This window comes from Camelus bactrianus, chromosome 32 (genome assembly GCF_048773025.1).
Source record: "Camelus bactrianus isolate YW-2024 breed Bactrian camel chromosome 32, ASM4877302v1, whole genome shotgun sequence".
NCBI classification, from domain to species: domain Eukaryota; kingdom Metazoa; phylum Chordata; class Mammalia; order Artiodactyla; family Camelidae; genus Camelus; species Camelus bactrianus.
The window spans coordinates 3122072-3136405 of record NC_133570.1 but is presented as its reverse complement, the minus strand read 5'-3'; the positions used below and the strand labels follow the sequence as shown (position 1 = coordinate 3136405).

General features: G+C 54.8%; 1 protein-coding gene across 2 annotated transcripts; it reads right to left on the bottom strand.

The window, feature by feature from the left end:
* Positions 1-1576: 1576 nt before the first annotated feature.
* Positions 1577-12693, bottom strand: LOC105063743 (syncytin-1). 2 transcript variants are annotated; one of them, XM_074356048.1, is made up of 3 exons: positions 12561-12693; positions 9514-9591; positions 1577-3606 (listed from the first exon to the last, which is right to left on the bottom strand). In XM_074356048.1, the coding sequence occupies exon 3, from the start codon at positions 3237-3239 to the stop codon at positions 1983-1985; it is 1257 nt and encodes a 418-aa protein (XP_074212149.1). In that variant the 5' UTR covers positions 3240-3606; positions 9514-9591; positions 12561-12693; the 3' UTR covers positions 1577-1982. The 2 variants fall into 2 exon arrangements, with proteins under 2 accessions (XP_074212149.1, XP_074212150.1); XM_074356049.1 differs by lacking the exon at positions 9514-9591 and having other exon boundaries at positions 12561-12691.
* Between the last annotated feature and the right edge of the window lie 1641 nt (positions 12694-14334).

Genomic DNA, 14334 nt, shown 5'->3' with positions numbered 1-14334 from the left:
GATGGTGCTGTTACTCCTGGTGCTGAACGAGAGCTGTGTTTGTAACAGGTCTGGGGTTTTCCAGAACAGAGGTTAAACACAGTTTAAAAATTAGGGCTGTTTAATCTGCTTTCTGACTTTCCCCATCCCCTGCAAAGGAATGTTTCATTGTAGCTGGATCCAAGCAACAAATGTAGGTGAGAAATACAAAAGCTAAGGAAGAAAAAGAAAACCCTGTGGGATTTCTGGTCTGTAGGAAAGAATGTTTTCATATTCTTGGGGAGAGGACGGCAAATCCGAATGCCTACAGGGTGCTTTTCTTGAAATCCGCATCTTCCAGAGCTGATCACTGGCACTTGAGAAAGACACAGGCAGGAGGAAGAATCCTCTTTCCTCTCCAATGATACTGTCTCATCACGGGAGAGAAGCGGGGTATGCGGCGCGGGGAGGTGGGGAGACTGGCAAGCTGGAGTCGCTCAGGGCACACCCTGCTGAAGCGACCCAGCAGCCTGTGAGGATATACAGGCTGCCGGAGCCGGAGCTCCAGATGCTCCACGAGACAAAAGAAGTCTGGAAGTTTATGTAAGATCATCAGATATTCAAATACCGACTTGAACATGTCTGAAACCCTTTGGGACCCAAACACAGCATGCCACGTGTCTGTGGACCAAACCTGGTTACAAAGAAGAGGTGTAACTCTTTCTTCAAGTCACAGACAAGGAATCCTCTATCCAGCCCCCTCACCATTCGATTTGGACCTGAAGTCCAGAGAGAGGAAAAGACTTACCCAAGGTCATCATGAACGAAAAATGAGTTTACACATAATCCCACGTCCTCAATCCAGGACTCTCCCAAAGCAGAAGGCAGGGCTCCAGGGGACCTCAACAGGCTTACCCCTCTACGATGGGGCAGCTGCCCTCACATTCATGAAGCGCCTCCAGGGCACAGCTGTGAAGTGACATCTATAAACACACAACACTGGGATTTACTTTGTTACTAGTAAAGTAACATTACAATGTGTTTTACAGGGAAAACACCATTTTTTAAGTGCGAGCCTTTAAGGGAAACTACATTTTTCACCTTCCTGCTTTGGCGTTTATTCGCTTTAAACAAGAAGCCTCAACAGTGGACGTGCTGCGGGTGGCTCCTGATCTAAGAGCAAAGAGCAGACCTGTGGTGCTTACGTTTTTGCATCTGTAAAGTAGGGATGGTGTAATCACCCCCCAGGATGGTGGTGAGAGGTGAACCCATGGTGTGAAATTGTTAAACCTGCCACAGTCACTCTCAAGCAAGAATTCATACCTCACACATTTAAAAAAAAAATTGATAATGTACCCGCATCCAGAAAGAGAAAAACAGACAATGAGTCCTTCTCCAACAGTGTGGGCTAAGGCAGAAGACGGAACTCTCAATCTTTTATTCCAGTAAAAGCATCATAGCCATAAAAAGCAAGTCGAAATGTTACAGGAATGGCAGGCCAGCCAAGACACAAGCACCACTCGGGGGGCCGGCGGGCTCGGGCTCTGAGCGCCTCCAGAAAGTGTGAGTGAGGGTTCACAGGGTCGCTTACAAGCTCGGGGCCCATCAACCAATAGGGTGGGTACAGCCAGGCAGTGTCATAAAAGGGGAAGCAAAGTCATCTCCAGTAACCCAAAACCGGTCTAGCATGGCGAGACTCAATGTCCATGAGCTGGCCCGGCCCCGTCTTGGCCAAGCCCACCTTTTCCTTCTCAATTCCCCTTCTTGATGCTCTCACAGCCCAGGGCGGAGCAGGCACCATCCTCCATCTGGTGCAGAGGCTCATAATGGGAAGCTAACATCTGGAGCTTTATCGCCTCCATCCGTTCGCTGACGAAACGGGTCAGGAATTTTAAGATTCAGGGCCCAAACAGCAGAGCTGCACTGGCCAGGAGCAAGGGGCTCATGAGCGGTGCCGGCCAGGAGGCCCAGCCCCAGGGTCCTGTCCATGGGCCCGTGCCCGAAACATGTTTCCTCCGTTCCGCTCAGTCCCATAACTCTTGGACCACCCTTCTGACGAGCCCTGACTGGTTGGCATAGAAACAGCACTCTCCGTTTAGGAAGAGGCACCGTCCCCCCTCTCTGGCCGAGAGCTGGCCCGGGCCCCTCCTGTTCTGTAAGACCACCTCGGCCAGGGAGTCAGTCTGACTCTGCAGAGCCCCCAGAGTTTCTGCGATGCGTCGGAAGTCCTGACTGAACTCCCCTGAGAGCTGATAATAGTGATGAGAGGGTGAGGTTATGCCCCCGATTCCCGTGCCCGCCCCCGTCGCCACTCCCAGCCCCACGAGCAACGGGATTCGCTGCACGGCCCGCTTTGCTCTCCGAGGCTGCTGGCGAGCTGCAGCCGGAACAGGGAGGCTCTGGCTGTTGGGCAGAACGCCCACCCGGGGGGAGAGGAAGGCGAGAGCACACAGCCCTGCCCAGTTTGCGGGGAGGCAGCGGTAGGCAGACTTGCCGCACACGAAGTAAGCCCCATTATTAGCGCACCACCCCCGGGTGGGCTGGCAGCCCCGGCCCACACAGGGAGAGGTGCTGTGACACTGCCTTGCGCTCAGACTGCCCCCTAACGGATTGGTTCCGTTGTGGAAGTAACACTCTGGTGCCTTGTAGGCAAGCCGCACCCAGTTCAGCCTGGGACTCCCAGAGGCGGAGGCGGCGGCGCCGGCGGTCGTGGTGAAGGCCTTCGTGAGGTTTGCCACGGGCAGGGCCAGGTGCTGGACGGGGCCGGGACGCAAGCACAGCCAGCAGTCCCTAGCCAGGTTTGGATTGGAACGATTAAGGATTCCATGGACCGCAGCCAACAGCCCGGCTACTTGCGGAGCTAGATTCCGAGGCTTGGCTAAAGGCTGGAGTCCTGCGGGCTCCCGGGCAGGCAGCCGCTTCTGGCGCAGCCTCCGGCCTGCTTGCTGGACGGCCTGCCGGCGCGCCTGGTCCTGTGCCCCTCCTCCATCACTCATCCCGTAGTGTGTGTGCTTGGTCCAGCACACCGGCTTGCCGGGCGCGCCGTAGCACTTGATGCCGGAGATGGAGGAAGCCTTGACCGTGCCAGTCCAGTAGGATCTGCCCTGGTATGTGCACTCTGAGGCAGAGTCATAGCATCGACTCGGCTGATAGGTGTAAGCTGTGAATACAGGTTGGTACTTGGTCCACCTGTCGCCTGGTTCAACGCAGGTGCATCGCAAAGCCCAGGGAAGGGAAGGCATTAGCGCCAGTACCACCAGCCTTGTGACTGTCTCAGCCATGCTGCCGTGGTGACAGAGCCAGTTGTGACAAGGTACAGAGGGCTGTCCGGACCTTCCGGCCTATGCGCCAGTCAGGCGGAGCAGTGCTGGCCAGCCCACAGCTAGCAGGCGGGCCAGTACAGCAAGTGAGGAGAGGGGCAAGGGGGCACGGGGGGGGCACGTCCGGCAGCCTCTCCGCAAGCTTCGGCCGTGCGCTGACCAGCCAGCCTCCGGGTGCGGCTAGAGCAAGGCCTGCAGTCTCTCTCCTGGGCTCTCCAGATCTTGAGCCTGACTGGGTCTCCCGGGACGCTCTCAGCTCTCCAGGGGCCTTCTGCCTGGGGTGGGGCCACCGGCTTAATCCTGGAGTGATGAATCCACGGGACGATTCCTGCAACCGTAACAGCCGTAGGGGTAGTTAACACAACCTCCCAGTGCCCCCTCCACGTTGGCCTCAGGAGCTCCGTCTCCCAGCCCCTTACCGACACTCGGCCTCCCGGCTTGTGGGGAGGCACCCGGACCCCTAGTGAGCCGGGAGTTCTATCACCCAACCCCAGCTCTCCCGTAAGACCTGTCCTAACCCTTGTAACTGGCGGTGGGGCTCTAAGTGGGGTCCTATCTCTGGGGTCCTGCTTCCTACTTTGACTATGGGCGGGGGCGGGAGAATCTCAAATGGGGAGTATCCCGTGTTAAGTCTTGGGGCGCATCGAATTTGCAACAGAGCCAAGGGCAAAATGTCCACCCAAGGGAGCTGAGCTTCTTGGCTGATTTTGGTTGTAATCTGTTTCAGGGTCCCGTTCATTCGTCCCACTTTGGGGTCGATATGCTGTAAGTTCCAACGGATGTTCAGTGCTTTTGCCACTTGTTGCACAACCTCCGCCATGAAGGCGGGTCCATTGCTGGACCCGATGGAGGTAGGCACTCCAAACCGAGGAGTGACATCTCTGAGGACAGCCTTTGTGACCTCTCTTGCTTCTTCAGCCCTGGGGGGTAGGCCTCCACCCGCCCTGTGCGATGCAGATGGAAGCCAGCAGGCACTCATACCCCCTGCTGGGCCCATGCTCTGTAAAGCCCACTTCTAAGCCTTCGAAGGGAGCAGTCCGCATAACTGTACTCCCGCTGGCCCGGTGGGCCCTTGCTTTGGGTTGTTTTGGGTGCAGAGCAAACAGCGTAGAGAGACTGATGCGCACTGAGAGTGGGGAGGCGAGGAATCAGGAAGTACGGCTTCAGGAGGGTGTCCAGAGCCGTGTCTCCCACACGTGTGGCTTCATGTTGTTGTCTGACTATGCGGTAGGCCAGGCGCGCTGGGACGGATATTCTCCCACCTGCCATGGCCCACCGTCGTCCTACCCGTTTTTCCCTTGTTCAGCCTGTGCCCGCTTGTCTTCATCGTGGCTATACTCTGGGGCAGTGCGGAGCTCTGGCGCTGCCATAACTTTGTTCACCAGATGTTCTCGGGCAGCTGCCTCTTTTGCCTTTTGATCAGCCAGCCTGTTCCCCTGGCTCACGGGGTCATTTCCTTTTTGGTGTCCCTTACAGTGGATAACAGCCACTTCCTTCGGATCCCATACTGCCTCCAGTAACTGCAGAACTTCTTCTTTGTTCTTGATTCCCTTTGCCCAGCAGTCAAGAGTCCTCTCTCCTTACAGACGGCTCCATGTACATGTTGGGTTGCAAAAGCATATCTGGAGTCTGTACATATACTGACTCGCTTTCCTCTCCCTGCCTGGACCAGAGCCCAGATCTCTGCTCGTTGGGCGGACCAGCCCGGGGGAAGGGGTCCTGCCCTGATCACATCGCAGGCTGTTGTGACAGCGTACCCTACCCGCCACTGCCCATCTTGCACGTAACTGCTGCCGTCCGCACAGAGCTCCAGGCCTGGGTTCTGGAGGGCGCGCCGGCCAGGACAGGCCTGCTTGCGTATGCTCCTGCAGTGACCTACTCACAGTCGTGGCCAGGCTGCCCTTCCCCTTCGGGTAGGTAAGTGGCTGGGTTTAGGGTTCGCACAGTCTCCAGGCGCGCCCTGGGATTCTCGCATAATAGCCCCTGGTAGTGGGTCATCCTTGCAGTCGTTATCCGCTTGTAGCCTTGCCGTTCATCAGGGTCACCACGGAGTGGGGCACTTTTACGTTTAAAGTCTGCCCCAGCTTGAGTCTGTCTGCCTCACTGACCAGGAGGGCTGTGGCAGCGAGCGCCCGTAAACAGGGTGGCCATCCTGATGCTACAGGGTCCAGTCTTTTGGACAAATAGGCCACAGGGCGCTGCCATGGCCCCACGCTCTGAATCAGGGCTCCAAGAGAGACTCGGTCTCTTCCGTGTATGAACAGGCAGAATTCCCGTGTCACAGCTGGCAGGCCCAAGGCCGGGGCCTGGGTTAATAGTTCTTTTAGCTGCCTGAAGGTATCTCTTGTTCAGCTTCCCACCGGAGGGTTTCCTTTCCTGACCCAGCAGGTGCCTCGTAGAGGGGCTTGGCTGTCCTCGAAAACCCGGGGATCCAGATCCGGCAGAAACCGGCTGCGCCTAGGAGCTCCCATAGTTTCCTTTCCGTTTGCGGTTTTGGTACAGCGCCGATCACTCATTTCCGTTCTGGCCCCAAGGCTTGGTGTCCTTCTGAGATAATGATATTTGACTGTCGTCCGGAGTAACTCCAGGAGGGCTCAGAGTCCCTCTCCAACAACCTTCTCCATCTGGACTGGCCAGTAACAAACCGCCCACATACTGGGGCAGGGGGCAGCTCGGTGCTTCCCCAGGGAATTTTACAAGGTCTGCGGCTGGCACCTCTCCGAACAGGGTGGGTGAGTTTTTAAACCCCTGGGGGAAGGCGCGTCCTGGTCAGCTGGGTTTTCCTCCCTGCAGGAGGATCCTCCCATTCAAGTGCGACTATGTGGTGGCTCGCCAGCGAGAGCTGAAGGCAGGAGAAAGCGTCTTGAAGGTCCAGACGTGTGAGCCATCTGGCACCTGTGGGAACAAGGCCTGGAGACTATATGGGTTTGGCACCACTGGGTGTATGGTGACGGTTACTTCGTTGACCTTCCATAGGTCCTGAACTGGTCTACAGTCTGTTCCCTCCGCTTTCTTCACCGGGAGCAACGGTGTGTTCCAGGGGGATCTGCGTTCAGTTAAGGTAGGTGCTGTGTGTGCTTCTGGATTCCCAGGTGTGCCTCGCGAGGCACAGGGCGCCGCCTCTGCCCGACTGGGTAGGTCCAGGCTCGAGGTCAGTTACTAGTGGTGCCTGATTACGTGCTAGGCCTGGCGGCCCACTGTCAGCCCGGGCCGATGGGAACTCTTCCAGGAGCCCATCAGGGTTTTTCTGGGATTCACTGTTTTCATACAAACGCCACTCCTCCTCTCGGGGGACGGAGACAGCCAGGGTCATGGGCCTCCCCGGACGGTCAGGTGGGCTTGTTTTCCGGGGACAAAGGTAATGTGAGCCCCCAGTTTAGACAGAAGGTCTCTTCCGAGCAATGGTATCGGGCATCCAGGCAAGCCTAAAAGTTCATGTGTCACGAGATGGCCCCCTACTTGGCAGGGTCGTGGCTGGCAGAAATGGCGGGCCATCGAGTCCCCAGTAGCCCCTTTAATGGTCGCCTTTTTCTTGGTCATGGGGGCTACAGGTTGGGTCACCACAGAATATTCTGCTCCCGTGTCCACCATAAAAGTCACTGGCTGGCCCCCATCAACATCTCAACCTCGGGCTCCAGGGGGCCCAGGGGCCTGAAGCCCGGTCCTTCCTATTCCGAGTTGATTCCAGCCAGTCCGACAAGGTTTTCAGTGGCGGCTCCAGGTGGTAGGCAGGCTTCCTGAGGGCCGCTCTCTCCCTATCCTTTCTGTTTTGGGCACTCGTCCTTCCAGTGTCCTGTCTCCTGGCAGTATGCGCACTGGTCTCGGCCCAGGGGCATCCACGGTTGGGGTCCCCTCTTCCGGGGTGGTGCAGGATTCGGGCTGAAGCTTGTTTTCCCCAGGGCTGGGGCAGGGAGTGCGGCTTTCTGCTTCATTCGCTGGTCTGCTTCTCGTTGAGCTTCCTGCTCTCGGTTTACGAAAACCTTGTTTGCTACTTCCAGCAGCTGTGTAGCATTCATCCCTGCGAACCCATCCAGTTTCTGGAGTTTCCGGCGTATATCTGGGTATGATTGGGCTACGAAGGCAGCGCTGACCATCTGCTAGTTCTCTTGGGCCTCAGGGTCAAACAGAGTGTAGACTCGGAACGCTTCACACAGTCTCTCACAGAAGTCAGTGGGGGTTCCGTCTGGCCTCTGGGTCACCGTGGTCGTTTTAGACATGTTAGTTGGCTTCTTGGCTCCCGCTCTCAGCCCTTGTAGGATGGCCTCCCGGTGCTCACGCAGTGCTTCTCTTCCTTCTTGGGTGTAAAAGTCCCAATCTGGTCTGGTGTCAGGGGCACGTGTCATGGCCCACCCCTCAGCATCCATTGTGTCCCCAGGGGCTCGGCCCTGCAGCCATTTTCGTGCTTCAGTGAGAATGCGTCTCCTCTCCTCCATATTGAAAAGAGTCAGAAGCAGCTGGCAGACATCTTCCCAGGTGGGCCGGTGAGAATGGAAGATAGACTCTACGAGATCAATCATAGCCTGCGGCTTTTCAGAGTAGGAAGGAGTGTGATGGCGCCAGTTGAGAAGGTCTGTGGTGCTAAAGGGTTGGTAGTAGAGTACGGGGTGCCCGGGCTGAACAGTCCCGTCCTCCCCAACTTGCTGAGGCCCTTGTGTCTCCCGCAGCGGCATTTGGAGGGCCGGTGGTGCTGGCTTCCCGGCTTGTGCTGAGCGGAGTCTCCTTCCTACCGGCTCAGGCTGGGGGCTGGGCTCTGCCTCTGGGTCCTCAGGTGGGGGAGGTGGTGACACAGAGGGTGGCGGTGTCTCCAGTGGGACGGGAGGTGTCTGTGCTCCGCCAGCATACGGAGTGGGTAGGCACATCTTGTCCTCTGCGTCTCCCTGGAAAACGGGCTTTTCTCTGTCTCCTTGTCCTGGACCGGCTGAGCTGCTAACACCTTGCATTGTCCAGGTTCATTTGAGCAGAACCAAATCCATGGGGGTAGAGTCTGGGCGATATTCAGCCAGGAGTCAATATAAGGGAATTGGTCTGAGTGGCCTGGGGTTCTGGTGACTATTCGATAGACTGCTCGCACTGTCGCTGGGTCCAAAGTTCGTCCTGAGGGCCAATTGACTCCAAAGGTCAGCCATTTGAGCTCACACAAGGTGCGGGGCTTGCCAGGGGCCATTTGGACTCCAGAGTCTCCCGTGAACCCCTTTTTGAAAGTCTCAACCATGCAGTCCAGGATGGGGGGCTTCGACTTCGAGCCTCCCATTCTATTGAGGCGTTTTAAGGGTGGCAGGCCTGCTGCTGTGGGTGCTCGGGAAGGCAGCCTTTGTATCTCCTCCTTCCCCGCTCCTCAAAGCACTGGAGCTCCCAGAGGGACCGCTCTCTTCCCGGCTCTCTGAGTCGCCTGAAGGCTAACTTGGTCACGGAGTCAGGGTTCCAGCCACACCTGGCGTCTCTGAAGCCTAAGGCAAGAGCCAGCTCCAGGGGCTCCCTCACCAAACCCTCCCTGCATCCTGAACTCCCGTACCAAGGGGCTGGGACTGACGCTGATGGCCGAACACACGGACCAGAAAGGGGACTTCTAAGGCCGGGTGAGCCCGGTCCTCAAGAAATCTCTGTTCTGAACTCAAGCCCTGAGGGTCTGGGGTTGGGCAAAAGGGACACTCGTTGGGTCAGTTCAGGAGCTGGGACCGCAAATCTCAGGTGGTCTGTGACAGGGTAAAGTAAGAGATTTTCTCAAAGAAATGGCGTCCTAGCCTCCAGGAGAACAGGGGGCGCTGATTCATTGGCCATTTTATGTCCCTTTCCCTCCCGGTGTGGCCACCCTGTGCCGGTGTCACAGACAAGACAAGGCAGGGTTTTCGCTGCATCTGCCTGGCTGCTCCCCTCGCGGGGACGAAGGTGCCTCTGAGCTTTGGCGGGTCAGTATAAGCCGCTGACTCCGATCGGGACCCTGAGGGACCGATACCGCCCTGAGCCGTATGAGGTCACCACAGAACCGCAGGTTGGGACTCACTCGAACTCCGTAGCAGAATGCCATGGAGCTACAAACTCGAGCCTGATCGCATGCTTCACAGGCCGCACATTCACTCACACACACAGACACACACACACACACACACACACACACACACACACAGGTTAACTACAGCCCTCCCACACTTCCCAGTGTCCTGTCTCTCTGCAGGAGGGGATCCGCCTCCTCTTCTGTCCACTGGGACGGGACCTGATTTCATCCCCGGGGTCCTACCTTGTCCGGTCGGTTGCCTGGTGAGTCTGTCTGTCCCTCCACCGAGTCTGGCTGAGGTCTAGCCTCACGGGGGGTGAGCTGCCGCCACAGAAGAGAACCTGTAATACCGCTGAGTAGCGCCACCTCATTCGTCGCTGGAGTCTTGTCCCCTGATTGGCCAGAACCACCAGTCCAGCGGCTCAAGGGGCCAGCATGGTTGAATCTCACTGGGGCCTCCAGAAATGTTACAGGAACGGCAGGCCAGCCAAGAAACAAGCACCACACGGAGGGCCGGGGGCTCAGAGGGGCGACGGCTCCAGGGCTCTGAGCACCTCTAGGAAGTGTGAGTGAGGGTTTACAGGGTCCCTTACAAGCTCGGGGCCTATGAACCCATAGGGAGTACAGCCAGGCAGTGTCATAAAAGTGAAAGCAAAGCCACTTCCAGTAACCCGAAACTGGTCCAGCAATGTGAAACTGAAAATTCATGAGTTAGCCCAGCCCAGTCTTGGCCCAGGCCAACCTCTTCCTTCTCAATAACTCAATTCTATATTCTTAAAAGAATTAACTTCAGTTGCTCATAATTGGTTTAAATGTTAAGGTTTGCATAATGCATGATTTCTTTATTAAAAAGGCCACAGCAGAAACACATATTACCCGTTTCCAAAAAAGCCCCAGGAAAAAAATCCTTCCTGTGGCCTCAGATGATTTAAAATTGATCTCCTATAGCTTGTCCTACTTTCATAGTCTTAACAGCGGACAAAATAGCTCCTTTCAACGTTAAGTCAAGCGGTTCTGAGGGCACAGGGTTGAGTTCTGCTGCTATTTTTAGAGTATACTCGCGGGTTTATTCTGTCTCTCCTTGGTAATCCTACTAGAGAGAAGATGAAAGGCACTACAGCATTGATTTCAGATTCGCTTATGTGCCATGAGCCTTGATTTTTCCAGGGATGAAACGTGTATGCTAGGCAGACGTGTCTGTCATGGTGCACGCCTGTGTGTGTATCTGTGGTCAAACGCACCGCACAAGGGAATTCACAGTTGTGAGGCAGACCAGGCACGTCTGGGGACGGGGAGCTGGTTTTACCATGGCTCCCAGCAGAAGGAAAGGGCTCTGCTTTGCCAGTAAGTTTCCTCTGATTGTCTGCTGTCAAGCCCCGTGCCAGGATGTGGCTGTGGAAATCAGAAAACAGCGAGAACACAGCCCCGGCACCGTGGTTCTGATGGTCTGAAAGGGAGGACAGGTGACAGGTGAAGGCGTAAGCACTGTCCAAGGTGGACGCACAACAGGAGGGTGTTGGAGAGAAGCAGGCGGACACTAGCTTGTGCGCGGGGGCCTCCGCTTTCCTGTAGAAAATGGGAATCTGGAGATTTGGAGGAGGCGGGTTTTGATTTGGGTCTTGAAGGATGCTTTTGTCCAGAAAGGATAAGAAATTCATCCTTGGTTGATGGAAAACAGGGAGGGAAAAACCATTCTTCAATACTTGATACAGAAGAATCCTTCGCCAGTGGGAAGCAGGGAGAGTTTTCTCAGCTGGTGAAACTTGATGGATGGGAAAGGAATGGCCCTGTCCCACCTCAGGACCAGAGATTACTGACTTTGCTTCAAGGCCCATTTACCACAGATTCAAGAAATATTTTATAATAATGCAATGACAATGTCTCACTGCAAGACTGTCTCCTATGTCTATGTCTCTATTTTGTGAAGCTCTTGACTCCTATTTTCCAGTAAATTCTAACCAACCAGATAGGTCTGCAGTGTTAGGGCAGTAAAGGGATTTTATACGGAGAACTCCAACTCAGACACCACAGGAAACATTCCCAGGAGCCGAGGACAATGATGAAGGTTTTCCTGGTGCTCCAATAAAAGTGACATCATATTATTAATGCAGGAGTAGAGAAATTAAAACCTGCCCTGTCAACATGTTGAAGTGTCTTTACAGGTTAGAAAAGGCCTCACCTAACTCGTAAATCTAAGTGTAACAAGTGTCAGATTACTGATCTGAGTTCTGCTGGGCTAACTCGTAAATCTAAGCTAGTAAGTGTCGGTTTGCTGATTCCCTGCTCCTGCTTTTTGCTAGCCAGCTGCATTTTCAGAGACACATCTGGCCTTGGAGTGTCAGTTTGCTGCCTCCCTGCCTCTGCTTTTGTGATAAGGATGCTGCTAAAACTGTTCCATGCCTATTGGCCACATACCCCAAGCTTGTAATTAACCCTATAAAACCTCATGCACACATCTTGGGGGTGCTCAGAGCTCTGGAGCAGAAGCCCCTCTGAGCCTGTCAGCGTAATAAATCTGAATACTCCAACCCTCCGAGTGGTGCTTGTTTCTTGGCTGGCCTGTTGTTTCTGTAACACTGCAACTTTCCCTGGACGCTTTAACTTCAAAATCAAGGGAATGGGGAGGATAAACAGCTTCTGAAATGTCCTCTCTGAAAACAGGAAGGAAACTGCCCTGCACTGAGCTCACTCCCGAGCCTCCACGGTCCATCCGCTTTGCGGTTCTCACGCCTCTCTGCACGGCATTCATCCCCGCAGCTGCCCTGGGAGGTGGTTATTAGGACTCCGATTTTCCACCTAAGAAGGCTGAGTTTGGGCAGAGTCAACGCAACCCACAGCCGAGATTCAAACCCACATCGCGGGGCTCCGGAGCCCAAGGGCCCGGGTTTGCACCAGGCTGTGAGGCTGGCTCCTCACCTGCAGGACCCACAACGCCCCGGGCGCAGGAGCTCGCGCGGCGTGGGGGCGGAGAGGGGAGACCGAGGCGGTCACAAGCAAGAAGGCCTCGCCGCCCGGCCGGCGCGGCAGCCACTCCCCGGGACCCTCCTCCTCCTCCCCCTCCCCCTCCTCCGCCACGGCCCCCCCGCGGCGGCCCGCGCTCCCATGGCAACCGCCTCCCAGCAACACCCCTCCCGGCAGCAGGGCCGGCGCATGCGCACACGCCAGGCGGCGAACCCCGCCCGAGCGCGCCCTCCGCCTCCGGGGCGCGGGCACCTGGCTGCCGGGGCCTTTTCCCCCAGAATCTCGACGCCGTTCTCCCCCATCCCAGCCGGGACCGTGCTCGCCTGTACCTGTCGGTAAAAGAATCGCTGCTGCTCCTCAGCCCCCTCCTCCGTCACCACGGTAGGCGGGCCCCGGCGGGCGCCCGAGGACAAAGGAGCCCGCGGCCGCGAAGGTCCGGTCGGAATTTCCCGCCGCGGCGCCGGCCGACTGGCCGCGCGAGGGGCCAAAACGCGAAGCTGCCGGGGCCGCCTCGCGCGTGCCCCCTGGCGGCGGCGCCGGGAAGGGTGCCTCGCGGCCGCCTGCTCCCGCCCGGCCCGGGCCAAGCGCCACGGGGACCCCAGACCCAGCTCAGTGCCCCGCCCGCGGGTAACGTCAGGTCTCGGAAAGAATGGGTGTCTGTGTGTAGGGACAGCGGCACGCAGCTCTTCACTGTAAATTGCATGCAGCTGTAACCTCTGCAGGCCTTGCAAACTCTAGTGTGGGTTTTTATAATTCTGTCACCACACCGTCACAGTCAAACCACGGATAAATGCTTGGTTTCTACCCCATTCAGCGAACAAACTGCTCACCCCATTAACACTGACGAAGGAGTATAGGTCTGACCCTAATGTTGGCTGATTTTCCTCTAAATCAAAAACTAAGTAACATGAAACTGAAAGTCAAAATAAAAAAAAAAAGAACAGATTTACAATGTCAATAACTGAACTGTACACAGAATCAGATGTGTGTGTGTATTTTTAATACCTTATTGTCTTGTGAGCAACAGCAGATTCTTACTTCGAAGCAAGAGTAAAGCAAAGATACAAAATCTGAAATGATTTTCAGGTTCTTATTGATTTAAACACATGGTAGTTGACGGGCAGCTGCCACCTTGGCACTGAGCTTGGAAATGTCATGCCAACAAGTCTTGCAATACAAGACAACTTTAAAAAAACAAACAAACAACTTCATTTTCACTCTCTGCTTCAGAGGAGAACGGTCATCTAAATTTCCTAATCATTTATGGCCAGCTAAAATACTTAAGCCAATTTCAAAATACAGAGGGCAATTGATCAAATCCCAAGCTGAAAAACTGCTTCCCTACACAATGTGAAAATACTGGGAGCAGGAAATTTTATCACAGGTCATTTGTGAGACCAGCGTAGGTTATATCGCAGTGTACTGTTATAGACACACATTAAGGCTGCAATTTGAAAAGAATTCCATCTTTGTAGATAGGAGAAAATTCAAATCAGGTACTCAAGGAGGTATTCTTATATATTTTATAATTTTCTAAATGCTAGAAATCCAGCATTCATTCTTAAATAAGTTTTTGAATGTATGGCAGTCCCTTAATCCAAAAAAAAAAAAAGACAATCAGAAGACAAGAAATATTGATAACATTCAAACTGATTTTGAGACAGCTTTCATATAGATTCTGTTATGCTCGATGCGGGATGTATCAACTTTGAAAATGATGAGGTTAAAATAAATAAGTGGTGGAAGCCATGTTAAATGGGAGCTTAGTGGCTGAAGAAGGCAGTAGAGTCCGTGTCTTGGTTATCCGGGTGTATTTTTAGTACATAGCACAGGCACCATATTTACTAAATGAATGAATGACCAGTAGATATGAAACTATATGCATGAGCCAGATTAAGTGAGAGCAATTTACAGCACAAATGAGAAGGCAGCTAATGGTGGGTAAATACTGAGGACACAGGCTCCACTCGTGCTTCTGCAACTAACTCATCCCATGATGTAGGAGAATATCACAGTCTGAATGTCACTTAGACCCCCTGTAAGGTGGGGAACTTGCCCGCGTAGCCTGGAAGGCCCTGGATTTCCATTCATGTCATGATTTTC

Coding starts and splice junctions, on each gene's coding strand:
- LOC105063743 (XM_074356048.1), bottom strand. CDS start 3,239: ATGGCTGAGACAGTCACAAGGCTGGTGGTACTGGCGCTAATGCCTTCC.